The following is a 21422-nucleotide window of genomic DNA, read 5'->3' as shown; positions in this document are numbered from 1 at the left end:
TATTCCTTTATGTTGTCCAGTGGTATATTCCTGAGTCTTCTGTTCTTCTTTGTGCTGAACAAGATTAAGCCATCTGCCCATTCAGGCACTTAGAACTGTGGACCTGGCACTTTTAAAACAAGTACAAAATAATATTTATTCTGCACTTTTAAGAGACCAGTCTTTTAGTGCGGCAGCTGCTGCACCCACTGACTTTAGGCAGGTGCCTTCCCTCTATTTTTTTCGGTGCCTCCTCAAAACTTTTCTGTTCAGACAGGCAATGTAAAGTTGGTGTGTATTTTTCACATTTTTTTTAAAGGACTGTATAAAATCAGTAACCAAAATATAAATGTATAATGTATAATGGTTACACATGAACAGAATATACTGGATACCAAGTCGTACCTTAGTTCTCGAACGGAATCCATTCCAGAGGTCTGTTCAACTTCCAAAAATGTTTGAAAACCAAGGCACGGCTTCCGAATGGCTGCAGGAACTTCCTGCACTCAATCAGAAGCCGCGTCAGACGCTCGACTTCCAAAAAATGTTTGCAAACCAGAACGCTCACTTCCAGGTTTGTGGTGTTCGGGAGCCAAAACGTTCGAGTCACATGGTGTTCAAGAACCAAGGTACGACTGTATAATAAAGTTGATGCCTATTTTAATCTATACTTTTAGTTTAGAATGTATTCTTTAAACCGTTGGTTTTACTCATTTTGCAGAGAGCTACAGAGCTACATTTCCACAGAGTTGCACTTCCCAGTGTGGTTTAACAGCCAAGGAACTCTGGGAATTGTCCCTATGTGAGGGGGATAGGGGTTTCCTAATTACTCTCAGCACCCTGGACAAACTACACCTCCCGTATTTCTTTGGGGAAAGCCATGGCTGTTTAAAGTGGTATCATTGCTGTTTTCGTGTATGGTGTGGATATGGCCAATGTACAAACTATGTCCAGTATAAATCTACCACTACAGTGATACCTCAGGTTACAGATGCTTCAGGTTACAGATGTTACAGACTCCACTAACCCAGAAATAGTGTTGTTGTTGTTGTTTAGTCGTTTAGTCGTGTCCGACTCTTTGTGACCCCATGGACCAGAACACGCCAGGCACTCCTGTCTTCCACTGCCTCCCGCAGTTTGGTCAAACTCATGCTGGTAGCTTTGAGAACACTGTCCAACCATCTTGTCCTCTGTCGTCCCCTTCTCCTTGTGCCCTCCATCTTTCCCAGCATCAGGGTCTTTTCCAGGGAGTCTTCTCTTCTCATGAGGTGGCCAAAGTATTGGAGCCTCAGCTTCAGGATCTGTCCTTCCAGTGAGCACTCAGGGCTGATTTCCTTCAGAATGGAGAGGTTTGATCTTCTTGCAGTCCATGGGACTCTCAAGAGTCCCATGGACTGCAACCCAGAAATAGTACCTCGGGTTAAGAAGTTTGCTTCAGGATGAGAACAGAAATCGCACGGCGACAGTGGGAGGCCCCATTAGCTAAAGTGGTACCTCAGGTTAAGAACAGTTTCAGGGAAAGAACGGACCTCCAGAATGAATTAAGCACTTAACCCGAGGTACCACTGTATTGCACTATCACTGCATCAATGGCATGTTGCAGAACACACTTGTGGAAAATAAAAAATCAGTCTGGAGCAGCTCAGACTTTTCACCACCTGAAAAGTCACCTTTGCAAAGACACGGGAGGACGCTGAACCCTAGAACACAATCACTTTGATCTAAACAGCATTTTAACAAAGCATCCCACACAAAGAGATGTGTGGTGGTTAATTTCCTAGGAGCAGGGCTTAGAAAAGGAAGATGGTCTCTGATCAGCGGGGAAGTCAATATGCTGGAGCCAGAGAGGGCAGGAGAAAAGATTTCTCTCCTTTCTCGTGAAATTGCTCAGGCATAACCCTGCCTGTCATATTTCGTTGCTCAGAGAAGCGAGCGGGGACTTGGTGATACCCAGACTGGCAAGCTGACTCAGCAATCGTAGGAGCAAGTGGGGCTCCAGGCTTGTGAGCTGACTCAGCGTCCCCACACAGCGATTCAACCCGGCTGCTGTCAATCTCAATGAAAGGAAGAGCTCTGTGTTTTTTCAAGTCATCGACTCTGCGTGGTCTTTTGAAGCCAAAACAATCCCCGCAGACAGCTTGGCTCTCAGCCGGCTTTCAAATGCCAGTTAGGCTTACAGCAAAGAGCAGGTGGAGGGTTGCTGAGTCACAATAAGGAGCAACAGCGCTCACCCACACCACACCCCCTGGAGACATCTTGAATTACTAGGCAGGGGGGCAGGGAGAATATTAATGCTAATATTAATTGCTTTCTATTGTGTTAACTGTGGAATAAATCACACATGCACGCACACACACACACGGGGGAGCTGTGGTTCAGTTGCTGCTTCCTGCTACATGTGAAGCTACTACAAAATGCAGTTGTGCTTGGCAAGCCCATTGGGACTTGTAGGGCAGTAGCCAAAGAGAAGAAGTAAGTGGAGCCAGACAGAGACAGTGATAGGTAGAGCCAATGGCTGGCATGTTGGCAAAGTTCCTTAAATAATGCAGACCAAAGAGTCCAGAGAGAAAAGAAATCTTGGTAACATTTTACTGAGGAAACTGAACAAAAACAGTATATGATTTAAGGAGAACAGCAAAAGTCGCACCTTAAAAGTACAGGGTGACATTCAACGAAACATACAGGTGGAAACGTCTCAGAACGGCACAGCCAATCAGAGAGCATGTGCTACCTCAGCAAAGATCATGCTGGTTGCTAAGCAGCACCTCTACCCACCCTCTTCTTGGCTAGGTGACTTTAACAGAATTAACCCTTAAGCTGCCATATGTCTGGGTTTTCCCAGACATGTCCGGGAATCGCACTGTCAAAATGGTGTTCATGTGGATTTTTAAAGAAAAATGTTGAAAAATCCCCAGAAAGCCCAAAGACTTGGGGGTGTTTTGGGGGGGGGAGATATTCCCAAAACAACTCCCTCCCACCCCCGAAAAAAAGCAAGTGGGGGCTTGCTGAGGGAAAATGAGCTAAAGAGTGAGCTAAAGTTGCTGATAAGGTAAAAGGTAGGTAAAGGACCCCTGGACAGTTAAGCCCAGTCAAAGGCGACTATGGGGTTGTGGCGCTCATCTCGCTTTCAGGCCGAGGGAGCTGCCGTTTGTCCACAGACAGCTTTCCGGGTCATGTGGCCAGCATGACTAAACTGCTTCTGACACAACGGAACACCATGACAGAAACCAAAGTGCATGGAAACGCCATTTACTTTCCCGCCATAGTGGTACCTACTTATCTACTTGCACTGGCGTGCTTTCGAACTGCTAGGTTGGCGGGAACTGGGACAGAGCAATGGGATTCGAAGGGATTCGAACCGCCAACCTTCTGATCAGCAAGCCCAGGAGGCTCAGTGGTTTGGACCACAGCACCAGCTGCGTCCCCAGAAGTTGCTGGACTAGTGCCCCAAATGGATATACCTGCCGTGCACCTCTTCTTTCTCCTTGCCTCGCCCTCTGGACCCAATTGTGTACAAATGGTGCCGTGGTTAGTGTTGGAGTTTGACCTGGGAGAACAGAGTTCAGATTTCCACTCAGCAATGAAGCTCCCTGGGTGACCTCAAGGTCACCGGTCTCAGCCTAACCTGCTCTTTTTTCTCTCTGCTTGCCATGGAGAAACTGCAAGGAAACAGGCAGCAACAAGGCAGGAGGCTCAGGGCATTGACGGTGTGCCCTCAACTGGGGCCCAACAGCGCCAACCCCTGATGCTGGATCCAAGATTGGTGGCCCCAAGGAGAAGACTCAAACCACTAAGATCCCCCTGCTTCCGTCTAAACATTGTTCCGCCCAGAAGTAGAAAACCTCACGCTGAGCTTCTGTTTCAGCTCTCAAGCCAACTCATTTGTTACCACATTATTTCTGAGATACGTACATGAGGAAGCAGCACCCACACCAGCTGGGTAACATATGAATCAGATCTCGGGATGTCAGAGATTTCTATTAAAAATGGGAATGTGGGAGCAGGAATTGCCAGTGTTTGCTTATTCATCCCACAAACCGGAATGGGAATCAATCCAGCGAATACGTTCTCTGCTGTTGCTTTCGGTCCTTAATTGGTTTTGTTTCCCTCCTGCTTGTGTTGCGTTTCCTTCGCGCTGAAATGAACGGCGAGGAACAATTTAATGGCAACGTCTTTTACGTCATGTACTTAACTGGGTTACAAAAATAACACAAGTTGCGTCATTTCTCTCGGGTGAGGCAGTGAGGCAAATTGCATACTTTTCGGCAGGGGGTGAACTGCAGTGGAATGGAAACAGTGCCACGTGTGACAAATAAAAGGTAGAAAATGGAAAATGGTGTCTTCTTGCATCCCTAATCAGACCTGAGCTTTTTAAGTTGCTCTGGACATCTGTTTTGTTTTGTGTTAAATCTCTGAAGTAGCTGAGTGTCCCGAAGGACATACTAAAGAGCTACGTAAGCCAGGTGTGGCCAGGTAGCAACACAAAGCAGGAGGGCATGCTTGCCACTTCACAATTGCATTCCTGCACAACTCTGTGTCATCCACAGAGCCTGTTTGTGCCACATCCATGGCAAACCCACCCTCCCAAACCTGCCTCATGTCCCAGGGACTAGTGCTGTTCAAGAAGCTGCCATTTTTATTTTATTTTTAATATTTTTATTAAAGTTTTCTTGGTTTACAAAAGTATGAGCAATGTCCCTTTTTTTCAAGTTACATTTTCCATAGGTCAGTTTCATTTGTTGAGACATTAGGGTTACATTAGGAAGAAAGGGGGGGAAGGCGAGGGGGGGTCGGGAGGCGATGTTTCTAATTTGCTTAATGTATGTATGGGGTTTTGTGTCAGTGTCGTTTGTGAGGGTTCTCTTTGCTATTCGCTTGTGTTCCTTTGGTGGTGAGAGAAATTGGGGTTGGCCTCGGGTGCGGTTGCTTGTTTGTGATTGTTTGTGGTGAACTTTCGTGTGTGAGTGGGGTGGGTGGGTGTTTTTGAATCAGGTTCGCCAGATTGATTCGTATGCTGTTAGTAGCTGCCATTTTAAGAAAAAGGCAGGTCAGCAGCTGGAGCTGTTTGTCAACACGCCACTGCCAAGTGAGCTGTGGATGCTTGTCTGCTTTGTGTGACAAGGCCAGGGAGAAGGGCAGGCAGAAGGGGGATTTGTGGAGGCAGAAATCAAGGGCGCTGAGCTGTTAAAAATATGCTTGTTGGCGCAGAACTCAGAGGCTTGGAAGCCTAACCCAGTGGATCCTGAGGGTGTCAAAAGGCCTGCTCAGATCTTCCAGAAAGGGCTAAATGTGGCCCTCTGGTTCTCTCTCTGTGGCCCTGGGGACTCTTCCCCCCAGACCACACCCTCACCAGCCCTGCCTTGCACTCCCCCTGAGTTTCTTTTGCCTGGCTGGAATGTGCCTTTTGCTTGCCTGTGTTATAAGAAAAAACTGTTCCCTTTCCCTTATGGGGTATTCCAGAGCCCATATAGAGTCCTTAAGTGGGTTCCCTATCAGCAGGAGAAAATAACAGAGGCCAACCAGCGTACAGTCATACCTCAGGTTGCGAACGTAATCCATGTAGGAGGTACATCCGCAACCCACAGTGTTCGCAGCCCGAAGTGCTGCATCTGCGCATGCACGTGATGCAATTCGGCGCTTCTGCGCATGCGCGTGATATCATTTTGAGCTTCTGTGCAATGCGCGAGTGCCGAAACCCAGAAGTAACCCATTCCAGTACTTCCAGGTGCAGCGTGGTCTGCAACACGAAAATGCGCAAACCGCAGCGTTCATAACCTGAGGTATGACTGTATATTGAGAAGCAAAGTGGCTAGTAAGCCTGATCTTTATTCAAGGAATTGTCGCAACAGGGTCCCCACTCACCACATGCAGGAGGGAGGAGAACCCTGAACAATGGTGCGCAAGCCCGCATATAGACTTTTGAAATTGCCCACCCTGTAGCCCAAGGCCACGACCACCTCCAAAACATCATACATACATCACAGAAGGAGGCACCTACAGCAGAAATCCTGTCTGCCAGGATGCCTGATAATGGTCACTGATTGCATTACCTGGGCACCCTGGCCATTCTTTTGTGATGCTTAATACTTTAGTTCCTGAATCCATGTCACAGGCTCACCCTTTTCATACACAAATAAGCCCTTAAGGCAGGATGTGCAAGCAAAAAACCAATGGGAAGGCTTTCTCCATTTTCCTCCCTTCCTGCAGAGGAATATTTGAGGTCATTGGGAGAGTCAAAATGGCTCCAGGATTGCTCTCCCATACTATTTCAGGCACATGATTCATATATAGTGGTACCTCAAGTTACAGACACTTCAGGTTACGCGTTTTCAGGTTATGGACGTGCCGAAATCCGGAAGTATCGGTACAGGTTACTTCCGGGTTTTGGTGCTCACGCATGCGCAGAAACGCTAAATTGCGCTTTGCGCATGCACAGAAGCCCAAATTGCATCACGCGCATGTGCAGGCATGGCGCTGCGGGTTGCGAATGTGCCTCCCACACGGATCACATTTGCAACCCAAGGTTCCACTGTATTTAGATATGTGTGCATTTATGAATATTGACTTTGTATTTGAGGCCTTAAAATTCTTATAACACCTGGATAGAGAAATGAGTGTGTGTGTGTGTGTGTAGGAACTAGCCTACTGCACAGAAGTAATTTCCACACTCATTACTCCACCTGCTTTTGCCTCTGGCTCCATTCGCCATTGCCATGTGGCCCCTGGAAGGTTCACCAGGAAGGCGTGCGGCCACAGTGGCCACCACTGTCGTAAAGAAATAAAAACCTCTAAGTGAGTGGGTTTCCTTTTTATTTTGGATGAGAGACTCTGATCTGCACAGCCCTGCTTTTGAGAAGCTGGACAGTGTGTTCGGTTGGGCAGGGACGTTCACAAACAGCACTAGAAGAAGCCACACGTCACCTGTACAGAGAGATAACTAAGCCTCTGCCATCCTCTCTGTGTCCTGCAGGGACTCATTAGCGAACACGCTTCCAACTAATGAATTTGTCCAATCGGATTCTTAAGGGACTTTGCGCAAATCAACTGCTAACTGGCTCCAGACCCGTGGCACTGGGAGATAACTGGATTTGTCGCCTTCGCTCAGGCCAAATTGAAAGTTGCGGGTTTCTTGAAAAGGACTCACCGGTTCTATCGCGACAAGACCGAGCCTGTGGCATTGGCTTGGCACACAAGGGGACTCTCTCAGGCTAATTGCTGCTCTTGTCAGGCAGCAGCTGCGCTTGGTTTTGAGAGCGCCACACCGCGTGGCCCCTCCAGAGACCAGGCTCGCTCTCTCCTGCTCTCCTTCTTCGCTTCAAATCCTCCACCACTCTCTGTCTCCCCCCTTTCGTTTCAATCTTAAAGGTCTCAGCAGAAGACTGTTGCCTGTAGATAACCAGTCGTTTTTCATTTTTTTAAAAAAGGAAAAGGAAAAAAACACCAGGAAAATTACTTCGCTGTATTTCCGACAAGCAAAGTTGCTTCTTGGGCCAAAGAAAAAATGGCTCCAGATTCTTCCAGTTGTGGAGAGCTCCAGATTTGATCAAAGAAGCAAAGGGAAAGAGCAGCGCTCAGGGCTTTTTTCAGCCGGGGCTCGCCAGAACTCAGTTCCGGCACCTCTCAGGTGGGCGCCTGTTATGTACTGAGTTGAATAGGATCCAAAATGCAGCAGTCTGATTGGTCCCAGAACAATAGGATTCAGAATGCAGCAGTCTGATTGGTCCTAGAACAATGCAGCAGTCTGATTGGTCTGCAGGAGCCACCCAATCCAGCTCCAGATGGAAGTGAATCCACAACCTGATTGGCCTACAGGAGAATTCCGGAATTAGCCAATCACGTGCAGCCCATTGTGTAAATAATGTATATAAAGCAGATACTTTGAGGGGACTTTCATTCCTCCTCACACTATGAGCTGAATAAAGAGCATGAAATCCACTCTCTACTCTGAGTATATTTCAGCACCGTTGCCTTTCTAAGAGAACAATAGAGGAGTTCATGGTGTGATCCGGCACCTCTTTTTCCAGAAAAATAGTCCTTAACCCTTTGGGGAAGAGGGACATCCATCTATCAGGGATGCCAGTTTGCAGATTTCCTGCGCTGAACAGGGTTGAGCTAGATGGCCTTCAGAGTTTCCTCCTGGCTCCATGGTTCCATAACAATGGCTACAGGTCCTTGAGTTCCTGTCTCTGTCTTTAAATCACAGTAGGGTGTGGCATGGAATTTTAATTGGGGCTGCAGCCTTTAATTAATTCACCGGCTTGATTAATTAAAAACCCTTTAAAGCAAATGAAAAAGCACTCTAATTCATCAGATGACATTTTTTTTTCCAAAACAAATCTTGTAAGTGTTTACAAAGGTTGCAGGAAGCAGGGCTCCATTTTAAAAGAGGCATCTGCCATTCACTGTCACATGGGGGAATGAGGTGTGTGTGTGTGTGTGTGTGTGTGTCTTCACATGCACAATCTTAAAGACACACAGAACATGTTTTCTCTCTTTTTCCTCTTCAAAACTGCACACGCATTTATGCAGATTTCTTCACTCACTTGAAAGCTCATCAAATTAATCAACTAAGCTTTCTTCAAACAAGCAGCAAACCTAATTTTAGCACTTTCGTTTTTAGGGTTCTTTCTTTCTTTCTTTTAGTTACTTAAACAGTTTTTGCCCCACAGAAAACCTTCCCAGAGCAGCTTGCAAAGATCAGTAGTAAGACAGTCTCTGCCCTCATTTTAAAAAAAAAAGTCACAGCATGAAAGGAAAATGGATTGGGAGAGAGGAGGAAATAGGTAAACTTGTGTACCAGTTTTCAGGTACCACATCTTCATTACAAGCTCTTCCAATAACCAGTTGGGATCAGAAACTTTTCAAGGGGAGGAGGAGCCAAAAGTGGCTGGTGTCTCAGCAGAGCTGCGGATGTCCCTGCATGTATTTTTTTCCTCCCTCTGCTGCCACCCAGTGGAATGACTGCTGCAAGGTTGTGTATCAGTGGGCAAAGTAAAATAAGTAAACAAATGTGTCATGGTCCCACCTATTCTCAACAGCCAGAAGCCTCATAGCCAGACACCGGAGAGACCTGTCAGGAGTGAACATTGACCAATGGTATCAAATACCATTTGATGGGAAACAGCCTTATTAGAAAAACTAACCAATAAACTGAAACTGACATGGGGACAAATAGAAGAAGACGCCTACACCCTGGTATGGTTCCCCTTTATCACATACACAGCCCAACAAGACAACGACAAGAATCCACCAACAGCATACAAATCAATCTGGCTAACCTGATCCAAACACACACACACATACCCCACTCACACACAAAAACAAATCTTACTACAGCCAACCAAAGACAACCAACCACACCCTAGACCACCCTCAACCTCTCTCACCACCAAGAAAATACAACAAGTGAATAGTAAGAGTACACTAAACCCCACACATACAATAAGTAGAAGAATAGAAGCATTGCCACCCAAACCCACCCCACTCACCATTCCTTCCTCCGCCTCTTCCCCCTATTTTCTTCTTAACCTAACACTGTATGTCTGGATAGAAATAGGGGAAGCCACCCTAACATACAAGCTCGAATGAACAGACTGTGTACATGGATAAAGATATGAAGAAGGAAGGCCTGACCGGGGGGGGGGGCTGGAGTGGGGAGGGAGGGGGAAGGGGGGGAAGTAAACTGGATGGTATTTTGAATTGATTTAGTTATGTAAGCCTTTTTTCTGAAACCATATATATTAATGTTTTGTAGTTATGCATTGTAGTATGAATGAATTTTGTTTTGTATTCTTTGTTTTATAGAATACATATAATAATGTTGTGTTACTAAGCAAATTTAATAAAACAGTGAAAGGGGAAGAAAAAAAACCTAACACTGTATGTAACACTAATGTCTCACAACAAATGAAACTGATCTGTAGAAAATGCAACTTGGAGGGGGGGAAAGAGAGAGAATGCACATTATTTATGTAAACTAAGAAATCTTTAATAAATACAGTAGTACCTCGGGTTAGGAACTTAATTTGTTCCGGAGGTCCGTTCTTAACCTGAAACTGTTCTTAACCTGAGGTACCACTTTAGCTAATAAGGCCTCCCTCTGCCGCCGCCACGTGATTTCTGTTCTCATGCTGAGGTAAAGTTCTTAACCCAAGGTACTATTTCTGGGTTAGCGGAGTCTGTAACCTGAAGCGTCTGTAACCCGAGGTACTGCTGTACATATATATATATATATATATATATATATATATATATATATATAACAAATGTGTCATGGTCACCCAAAAAAGGGGGCTGTATCCAGGGTTGCTTCCATTGAAAATAACAGTCAAGACTAACTTGGGTCCATTAATTTCAGTAGGTCTACCCTGAGTACCCTGTGTCTAGGACTTGCCGATCAGAAGGTCGGTGGTTCAAATCCCCGCAACGGGGTGCGCTCCGTTGCCAACCTAGCAGATCGAAAGCACGTCAAAGTGCAAGTAGATAAATAGATATCGCTCCGGCAGGAAGATAAACTGCATTTCTGCGCACTGCTCAGGTTCGCCAGAAGCGGCTTAGTCATGCTGGCCACATGACCCGGAAGCTGTATGCCAGCTCCCTTGGCTAGTAAAACGAGATGAGTGCCACAACCCCAGAGTCGGCCACAACTGGACTTAATGGTCAGGGGTCCCCTTACCTTTACCTTACCCTGAGTATAATTTAGTTTGGGGCTGTTCTTTTCTGATCATGGGCTGCCTTTTTCCATTCCAGAGTTCGCACATTCCCCAAGGAATCTCACCTGGGCCATGACACAGTCCGCGCCCTCATGTACTACGCCCTGAAGGTGTGGAGCGACATCACGCCGCTGAATTTCCACGAAGTGGCTGGCAACAATGCCGACATCCAGATCGACTTCTCCAAAACGGACCACAATGACGGGTACCCCTTTGACGGTCCTGGCGGCACAGTCGCCCATGCTTTCTTCCCAGGGGAACACCACACCGCCGGGGACACTCACTTTGACGACGATGAATATTGGACTTTCCGATCATCAGGTACGTCAGGGTAAGAGAGCTGCGGAAATGTGTGGGAGTGCCCTGTTTGCCTCCGTGAGTGCCGAGGGAAGAAGGGGGAGGCCAAAAGAGGACGAACCTCTATAGAAAGGGAAAGGCTTCCTTTATACATGTATAAAATGTACAGTGGTGCCTCGGGTTAAGTACTTAATTCGTTCCGGAGGTCTGTTCTTAACCTGAAACTGTTCTTAACCTGAAGCACCACTTTAGCTAATGGGGCCTCCTGCTGCTGCCGTGCAGCCGGAGCACAATTTCTGTTCTTATCCTGAAGCAAAGTTCTTAACCTGAAGCACTATTTCTGGGTTAGCAGAGTCTGTAACCTGAAGCGTATGTAACCTGAAGCATATGTAACCCGAGGTACCACTGTATAAAGTAAGTAAAGTAAGTAATGTTCAACTGTCCCCTACATAGCATAGCCAGGGCTAAATTCCTGGGTCCTGCTTTACTGCGCTTGGTTGGCAGGCCTGTTGAGTCACACGCCGCACTGCTTTTGCAGGATACAGATCCTTCTGTAACTCTGCAGGTGGCGAGATTTCTGAATGCGGTTATCTCACACTCAAAAACCACCAAAAAACAACAACAACATCAAAACTAATCGGACTGTTATGATGAGAGTGCATGTCGGAGTTCGTCTTCAGTTTTCCTTTTCTGTGATCCGTCCCTTGGAGCTCTTCTGGCCCCAAGCTGTCACTTGGCTCTGCTCAGTGACCCACCCTTGCATCGTGGTGTTCACCTTCTGTTGTCGGATATATCTGTTTTTATGTCCCTGTGTTTTTATGTTTGTACATATTTTATGGGCTAATAGCCGTAAATAAATTTAAAGAAATAAATAAGTAAGTAACAAATGTTGGAAATGTAAAGAAAAAGAAGGAACTTTTTATCACATGTGGTGGGAACGTAAGAAAGTGAAAAGCTTCTGGGAAATGATATATAATGAGATGAAAAAGATGTTGAAATATACATTTATTAAAAAACCAGAAGCATTGGCATTGTAGGGGAGGATATTAACAGACAGGTCAGTAAATTGTTTTTATATGCAACAACAGCAGCAAGAATATTATTAGGACAAAAATGGAAACAAGAAGAATTACCGACGAAAGAAGAGTGGCAAATGAAGTTAATGGACTATGCGGAATTAGATAAGATGACAGGAAGGATTCAAAACCTGCGGGACCAGAGATTATTAGAAGACTGGAGTAGATACTAGAATTATTTGAAAAGCAATTGTAATAAACGGATTACACTAGTAGGATTGCAAGAAGTTTTGTAAGGAGGATTATGCGAAATATTGCAATGAAGACTATGAAGAGTTATTAGTTAAGGACAATTAAAAGTAATAGAGAAATAAAGAAATGTAGATTAAGTGACAAAGACTGAAAAATCTTCAGATGCGGTTGATGGAAGTCTAAAACATTGTATAAGATAAGAAAATATGTTAAATGACTGTTGGAAATGATATGTGTATATCACAGCCTAGGACCCTCGTATCTACGGGACCACAGAGAGCCTCAAGGTCCATAAATAGCAACACCCTAGTGGTCCCGGGCCCTAAGGAAGTTAGATTAGCTTCAACCAGAGCCAGGGCCTTTTCAACACTGGCTCCGGCCTGGTGGAACGCTCTGCCTCATGAGACCAGGGCCCTGCAGGATCTGATTTCTTTCCGCAGGGCCTGTAAGACAGAGTTGTTCTGCCTGGCCTTTGGCTTGGAGCCAATTTGATTCCCTCCCCGTCTTTCTTTTTTCTTTTCCTTTCTCCTCCTGTGATGAGGCTGCATTTTAATATTTTAATGTTTCAATATTTTAATTGTTGTCTTTTAATCTTGTTTTTAAGTTGTATTCATTCAACTTGTTTTTATTATTGCTTGTTAGCCGCCCTGAGCCCGGCCTTGGCTGGGGAGGGCGGGGTATAAATAAAAAATTATTATTATGATTATTATGATTATTATGATTATTATTATTATTATTATTATTATTATTTACACACACAAGAAAGAAAGAAAGAAAGAAAGAAAGAAAGAAAGAAAGAAAGAAAGAAAAGAGAAAGGCTTCCAGTGGGTCAACTGCTGTAGCAGCAGGAGCAGGTCCAAAGTAAGAGTTGCTGAAGCAGCAGTGGAGCTGTCCAGCCAAGGAGTCGGGCTGGAGATGTTGCACTAGCAGTGTGCTGTTAGTTGGCAGCTTGCTGTTGACAATGAGATTGGGTTCTTTGCAAGCCAAGGCCTGTTGGCAAGGACAGAGAGGGAATAAAATGAGAGTGGCAAGTACTGTAGATGGTGGAAGGACCCCGAGTGAGAAACAGGAAACTCAGAGGCAGTTTCTCCAGGTAAGAGAGAGGAAAAGAAAGCTCGCAGGTGAGAGGTGGGAGAGGGCCTTCTTGGTAGTGGCGCCCGCCCTGTGGAATGCCCTCCCATCAGATATCAAAGAAATAAACTACAATCTGACTTTTAGAAGACATCTGAAGGCAGCCCTGTTTAGGGAAGTTTTTAATGTTTGATTATTATTCTGTTTGGAGCCGCCCAGAGGGGCTGGGGAAACCCAGCCAGATGGGTGGGGTATAAATAAATTTATTATTATTATTATTATTATTATTATTATTATTATTATTATTATTTATAACTGGGAGGAGGTTGTCATTTTCTGTTTCGTCCAAAGATTTGGGACAAATAAAAGAAAGTACTTATCATGCACCACATGGTCAAACTATGGAAATCAGTCTGCCAGGAGGTGGTGAAGGCTACCCACTTAGATGGCATGGACATATTCATGGACTTGGGCAAATTCATGGAGGAGAGGGCTATCAGTGGCTCTTAGAGATGACAGCTCTGCTCTGCTTGCACAGCTAGAGGCAGCAATGCTTTAAGTACCAGCTGCTGGAAGCCACAGCTATCAACGTTTCCCTTATTCCGAATAGGATTCCTCGCAAGAAAAGGGAAAAGTTGACAGCTATGCACAGGAGGGGAGCATTGCTCTTGTGCTCAGATCCTCCTTGCTAGTCTCCCAGGTTGTCTGGTTGGCTGCTGTGAGAATAGGATACTGAACTAGGTGGACCATTAGCCTGATATAGCAAGCTATTCTTTTTTATTAAAAAAATAATAATTCATGTTACAGTGGTACCTCTGGATGCGAACAGGATCCGTTCTGGAGCCCCATTTGCATCCTGAGTAGAACGCAACCCATGTCTGCGCATGCGCGGGTTGCGATTAGCTGCTTCTGTGGATGCGCTTGACATCATTTTGAGCATCTGCGCATGCGCGAGCGGTGAAACCTGGAAGTAACCCGTTCCGTTACTTCTGGGTTGCCACGGAGCGCAACCTGAAAACACTCAACCTGAAGCATATTTAACCCGAGGTATGACTGTACATGTTAATTGTCATACACATTCAACATTGTACATAACATGTAATATATTATTTCTACAAATTCCCCACACCTAACCCTATAACCACCTCCCCTTTTACCCAAATACCCATGTGACTTCCTTCACCCACATGCGTGATATCCAACTTGTTACTTTAAAAAAAGAACAACTCTAGTATTGTGTTCATTTTTGTTCATTAGAATGATCATTCATCTATTAAAAACATAGCTTCTTAACTTAATGGGTTCAATCTATACTTATCCAGAGATTTCTAATAGAATGATTTTGTGCAATATATTCTTCAACACATTTCCATTCCTTTCTTAATTTTTCTTTTGATTGCATTCTGATTGACGCCGTCATCTTGTTGCTTTTTTTGTATTCTAGATACCCTGCTGACGATTTTCTCCTCTGTATTTTACGCTGTTGCGTAAACAAACTCGGAGGGAAGGGAAAGAAGCTCCACTCTATTGTTTAAAATTGCATGTGTATGCTTGCAAAAGGATGGGAAGGGCAACCAGTTATACATTTATTTCCTTATTTGTGCATCTTTCCCTGCCTCCTTGTTATTTTCAGATACCCATGGGATGGATCTGTTTGCCGTAGCAGTCCACGAGTTTGGCCACGCCATTGGCTTGACCCACATCTCTGCCATAGAGTCGATCATGAGGCCGTACTACCAGGGCCCCGTCGGAGATCCCCTGAAGTATGACCTGCCTTACGATGACAAAGTCCGGATATGGCAACTCTATGGTGAGCCCGGGTCTGTTTGTGCACATGTCAAGTTGGTTGGGTGAAGAACTGGTGTTGAGAAACCAGGAGGCATGGCTCCGTTTCCCTGCACAGCGGAGATGTCAGGCGCTTGGAACTATAGGCTGGCAAGTATCATAGAATTGAAGAGTTGGAAGGGACCACAAGGGCTATCTAGTCCAACCCCCTGCAATGCAGGAATCTTTTGTCCTATGTGGGGCTTGAACTCAAGACCCTGAGATTAAGAGTCTTGTGCTCTACCGACTGAGCTATCCTCGCTGTAGGTGGAGCAGAGGGAATAGCCTGGTAGCTATCTTCAATTATGAATGGCCCAGACTTGAGGAGCATAGCAGATCTAGAAGGTTTATATAGCAGCCGGTGGCATGCCATTGGCTCATTGGCATCACCTGACACAGCCAAGAGGATTCCGCACTGATCTGATATTTATACACCACCCTGTTATTTTCAGGCACCCGTATGATAGAACTCTTTGCTGTTGTGGTCCATGAGTTTGCCCACACTATTGGTTCAACCCAACCCCAAACTGCTTGCAATTCCCTGCTCCAGTCACTAGGAGGTGGTACAGAGAGCAGGCAGAATGCAATCAACACCTCACCAATAGGGCTTGCAGCCTGGGCTTCTATGGCATTTGATAGGATCACAAATTTCCTCCAGCCTCTGGGTTTTGTTTTGAGTTTTTGCATTTCGTTCTTTTTGCATTTGAAGGGTACCTCCCACAGAAAAAATCAGCTGGAGAGCTAGACACTCCTCAGAACAGGGTTTCATGCTTTTATGGTGAGGCTGGGGACCTACCAGCCCATGAAAAGCTTGGCTGGGCAGTCTGTCTGCTTGCCTGACCTCTCTCTACTTCTGCCCCAAGATGGATAAGCCACCCCTTGCTGGTCTAATTCATCCTTGTCTTTGCATGCAGGGGTCAGGGAGTCTGTGTCCCCAACAGCCAAACCTGAAATATCGAAAACAGAGGACCACCCCATCTTGCCAGACTTACCAGAGAATCGCTCCACTGTTCCGTAAGTTGAGTTCAGGAGTCAACAACCCATCCTCATCTTCTTCGGTGGAAAAGAAGCAAGCGTAGGGCACAGAACTGGAATTCTCAAATCAAACTTTGAGTTTGAAGTACAGGAGTGGGAGTTCCAAAATCCACATTTGCAAACACTGAAATTCTGAATTTGGAACTGAATTTGAATCGCCTCCCGGGGATTGAACCAAGGACCATCTGCGTGTAGAGCAGATGTGCTACCACTAAGCTACAGCTCTTCCTGGCTATTCAAGTAGGCTCCCTGCGTGATGAAGAACCCAGCTCTCATCCTACCCCTTGAACGATAGAAATCATGTGGGTGGGAGGCAAGAGAAGGAGTGACAAGGTTCACTCAGGAGGCATATGAGCATGGTATGGGAGCCCATTTTGCCTAGAAGGTGAGGTAAAGGTAAAGGTAAAGGTAAAGGGACCCCTGACCATTAGGTCCAGTCGCGGACGACTCTGGGGTTGCGGCGCTCATCTCACTTTATTGGCCGAGGGAGCCGGCGTACAGCTTCTGGGTCATGTGGCCAGCATGACTAAGCCGCTTCTGGTGAACCAGAGCAGTGCACGGAAATGCCGTTTACCTTCCCGCTGGAGCAGTACCTATTTATCTACTTGCACTTTGACGTGCTTTCAAACTGCTAGGTTGGCAGGAGCAGGGACCGAGCACGGGAGCTCACCCCGTCGCGGGGATTCAAACCGCCGACCTTCTGATCAGCAAGTCCTAGGCTCTGTGGTTTAACCCACAGTGCCACCCGCGTCCCACAGAAAGTGAGGTATAAACAGAATAATTACATCTGAACCCACTTCTCTCCAGGTGATGTGGTATCTGAGTGCCTTCTAGACAAGCCTTCCCCAAGTTGGTGCCCTCCAAATGTTTCAGATGACAATTTCCACCAGCCACAGTCAGCATGGCCAGTGACTAGACGTGATGAGAGTTGAAGTCCAAAACATCTGGAGGGCATCAGGTTGGAGAAGACCACCTGGACCATTGATAGGCATCCTTTGTATTGATAGTTAGTCTCTGTACGCTCATGAGCTACTTTTATTCTCCATGCAGTGGTCTGAAAAGGATACGGGTACCTATTGCTGAACTTAGGAACATTGAAAGCTGGCTTAATATGAGTCAGACCTTTGGTCTATCTAGCTCAATATTGCCCACACTGACTGGCAGTGGCTCCCCAGGGTTTCAGAAAGAAGGCTCCCTCAGCATGAGTTGGAGATGCTGGGGATTGAACCTGAGAGCTTCTGCACCCAAAGCAGATGCTGTCCCACTGACCTATGGTCCTTCCCCACCCATGCTACTGTTTTGCTACTCTTGTTCTAGACTGGACCGCCATCTCCTGGCTCTTCTTTCCTGGGGGAACCAGAGTCCACCTTTTCAATAACTGACAAAATGAATTGCTCCCCAGCAGGGTGGAGAGAAGTTCAGCTCCCTCTCCATGTCCTCAAGTCACCTTGTATCACAGCAGCTTACTCAGCACGACAGGGAAAACTCGTCCGCCATCACTCTCGGGGGAACTCGCCATACATGAAATTTTAATCGGTGCCCTTCCTCACCTGAAATTTGCACGATCTCTCCGCTCGCACAGTTTCACTTGGTGGCTGAAAGGCTGGCACAGTTTAGAGGGGCTCAAATAAATCTAGGGGGAGGTATTGGTGTTTATTTGCAGGGAGGGGGGTTCAATAAAGGTACAGTGGTACCTTGGGTTACATACACTTCAGGTTATAATACGCTTCAGGTTACAGACTCTGCTAACCCAGAAATAGTGCTTCAGGTTAAGAACTTTGCTTCAGGATGAGAACAGAAATCGTGCTCCGGCGGCATGGCGGCAGCAGGAGGCCCCATTAGCTAAAGTGGTCTTCAGGTTAAGAACAGTTTCAGGTTAAGAACAGACCTCCAGAATGAATTAAGTTCTTAACCCGAGGTACCACTGTACTCGGAAACTTGGGAGGAAGTGATCGTGTCTTCCTGGGTTTCATGATACAGTGGAAAGGGAAAGCTGAGTGTAGTCTGACACGCACTCTGGACTTTAAGAAGGCCAATTTCAAAAAGCTTAAGGAGCTACTGAGTGACATCCTGTAGCCAGAAATACTCAAAGAGAAAGGAGTCCAAGATGGAGGGGAGTTTCTAAATGGAGAAATATTGAAGGCCCTAATGCAGACAGTTCCAACAAGAAAAAAAAGTGGATCTAAGGAAACCTGTGTGAATGAATAAGGAGCTTAGAGATGAGCTAAGAAGGGCATGCATAAGAAGTGGAAGGGGAAATCACAAAGGATGAGTTTACACAAGTAGCCAACAGTTGCAGGGGAATGTCAGGCTGGCTAAAGCTCAGAATGAGCTCAGGCCTGCAAGAGAGGTTAAAAATATTTTTTAAAGGTTTATTCGTCTATGTCTGAAGCAAAGAGGAAGAACAAGCAAATGGTAGGTCTTCTGCGTGGAGAAGAATGGTAATGGCGTCCACCTGAGGGGTGTCAGAACTGAGTTCCCATGAGTTCTCCCTGGAAAAAAGCCCTGCACAAGCTGGAAGGTGTGCAGAAGAGGGCAACTGAGATGATCAAGGGTCTGGAAACCAAGCCTTATGAGGAGCTGGGTCGCCATCTTCAAATATCTCAAGGGCTTGGAAGAAGAAACAAGCTTGTTTTCTCCTGCTCTGGAGGGTAGGACTCGAAGCAGTGGCTTCAAGCTACAAGAAAGAAGATTCTGACTAAACGTACAGAAAATCTTTCTGACAGCAAGAGCTGTTTGACCGTGGAATGGTCTCCCTTGGGATGTTGTGGGTTCTCTGCCCTTGGAGGTTTTTAAGCAGAGGTTGGAGGGCCAACTGTCATGGATGCTTGAGCTGAGATTCCTGCATTGCAGGGGGTTGGACTAGATGACCCTTGGGGTCCATTCCAACTCTACGATTCTATGATTCTTGTGTGTCATGTGGGATTCTCCAAAGATCATAAGAGATAGGGCAATGGAGGCTGGTCTATTGGTGTGAATTGGGCCCTGCCTCAGCAGCCTTAGTTTGCGCCCAACCAGTCTCCTATTACCTGCCTACTTACTTACACCCAGCCAGAGGAACTGAGTTGTACACAACATTGCAGGGGGCCATAGCTGTCAACTTTCAGATTTGAAAATAAGGGATCAGCAGCCTCACCTGTCCCGGGGACAGTCTATGGGATATATAACAATCCGGGATAGCAGCAGGAAATGGCGCTGGAATAAGGGAATTTCCCACAAAAAAAGGGAAGGTTGACAGCTATGCAGGGGGCTGTTGTGCATGTTGTGCTGGGCCCAGGGGTTAACCCGAGCAACACGGTCCAGGTCCGGTCCCAAATTCAAGGATTCCGTGAGGAGTCAGTCCGACAGAGCCCAGGCAGGAAACCAGGCTAGGTCGGGCGCAGGGTCTCAGGCAGGTTATAGCAAACAGCAATGTTGCTCCCGTAACCTGGGGCGGGGTCCGACAGCCTTTTACCTTTGTCGAGGTAACGGCCAGTCCTGATCCCCCAGTGACTCACCTCCCTGTCTCGCCCAAAGGCGAGCACTCCTCCTTCTCTCAGACCTGAGTCTCTGCAGCTCGGGAGACGTCGGTGGGTGACTAGACCCAGAGGCAGCCTCAGCCTCCCCTGACCAAACCGGTAGTGGAGCAGCTGTAAGTGATGGCCCAGCTGAAGGCAACGAGGTAATCCCCACATCTGGAGCCAGGGCAGGCTCAGGCCCCTGACTCAGCCCAGCTGGTGCTTGTTGCAGGGGAACCTCCGCAGACTGGGGCTCTTCAGAATCAGGCTCCAGACTTGGTCCAAATGCCGCCTGAGGCAAAGGATCCGGTGCAGACTGAGACTCCTCTGGTTCCGAGTCTGAGCCAGAGTCCCAGGCCATCACACATGTGTTACATCACACACACCTGGCACCAGCATGCGGGGCTCCTCAGAGGGTCGCGCCAGAGTTCTGGACCTTCAGTGGACATGTGACAATACATGGAGGAGGTCGACAGGCAAGAAGGCCAACCTTTGGGAGCTGCCTCCTCCGCCCCCTCAACATTGAGGGAACCTGGCCCCTTGCCCAGAGATTTCAAGGGGTCTGAAGACACCTCGGTCCCCTGGAGCTGGCCTGTTAGCTTCCTCCTCCTCCATCTCAGTGTTGCCCTTGTAGAACTCAAGGAGGAGAACGCTGACAAAAGTAGAATAAATTGGCTCCATCTGCCATTGGCTCTGGCTCCATCTACTGTTGAGGCTCCCTACTTTCTGCCTTACCCGTTTTCAGGGGCACCAGCTGCCATTGGGAAGGGAGCTTGGCAAGGACCTCCCTGCAGAGGTAGTCCATCAGCACCACCTCAGAATTTTCAGCTGAAAGAAGAACTCCAAAGTATATTTGATCCAGACAAACTCAAACCTTTTCAAATCCCACTGATTTTAGAATTAAATGTGTTGCTAAATCTCTTGCACTGGAACAGATGTGGATCCAAAGGGCGTAAATTAGGTATACGATGTAAAATGTCCAAAGTGGGCCACTCTGCAGCTTCTGGTAGACTAATTAATGCAGCATATTAGAAAAAGCTGAGAGGTGTTTCTCTGGCTCAGATTTGTGGATCTCCAGGACAAAGGATTTTTTATTTTATTTTATTTTATTTTTTCAAAAAAAAATATTCATTTTATAACACAACTAAACAACACAAACAGAAAAACAAACAATACAAACAAATTCTTGTATTATCCTTATTTTTTCTAAACATTGTTAGATGAGCTTCCCCAAGTCCCCTCATCTGATTTTCATTTTACCTCATCTTTAGCAGTTTACATATATCCTAATTTTTAATCATTTTTTAATCACGTTTACTTTTACCATAAAAATCTTCACATTTTGTCACTTACAAATAATACTATTTTAAAATATGCTGTCTTCTACTTCTAACCCTACAGCCTCTATCCACTTCCAAAGCTATTCTAAGATTTAAATATTAACATTTTTTTTTTCAAATATTCTTTAAACTTCTTCCAATCTTCTTCCACCATCTCTTCTCTCTGGTCTCAGAGTCTCCCAGTCAGTTTGGCAAGTTCCATATAGTCCATCATCTTCATCTGCCATTTTTATTTTATTTTTAAATCACAACAACCTGATTTTTTTTAATGAAGATGCCAGGGATTGAATTTCCTAGAGCTGGTGCCCTTGGCTTTCTTGCAGTAGCAAGGAGAATGCCCCTTATTCTCAGAGATAATCAAGAAACTAAAACTCATTTTTGAGTGCAATAAAGAAGTGT

At 46.0% G+C, this 21422-nt stretch overlaps 1 protein-coding gene across 1 annotated transcript in view; it reads left to right on the top strand.

Annotated features, from left to right (window-relative positions):
* Positions 1-21422, top strand: part of MMP17 (matrix metallopeptidase 17) — a 150421-nt gene that overhangs the window by 115417 nt on the left and 13582 nt on the right. The window contains exons 4-6 of the mRNA XM_083590239.1: positions 10729-11012; positions 14961-15137; positions 16066-16165. Of these exons, the coding sequence (XP_083446365.1) occupies positions 10729-11012; positions 14961-15137; positions 16066-16165 (561 nt within the window). The remainder of the gene's footprint in view (positions 1-10728; positions 11013-14960; positions 15138-16065; positions 16166-21422) is intronic.

The sequence above is a fragment of the Podarcis filfolensis genome (genome assembly GCF_964270895.1).
Source record: "Podarcis filfolensis genome assembly, chromosome: 16".
In the NCBI taxonomy this organism is placed as follows: domain Eukaryota; kingdom Metazoa; phylum Chordata; class Lepidosauria; order Squamata; family Lacertidae; genus Podarcis; species Podarcis filfolensis.
The sequence above is the reverse complement of the archived record's forward strand: the minus strand, read 5'-3'. Positions and strand labels throughout refer to the sequence as shown.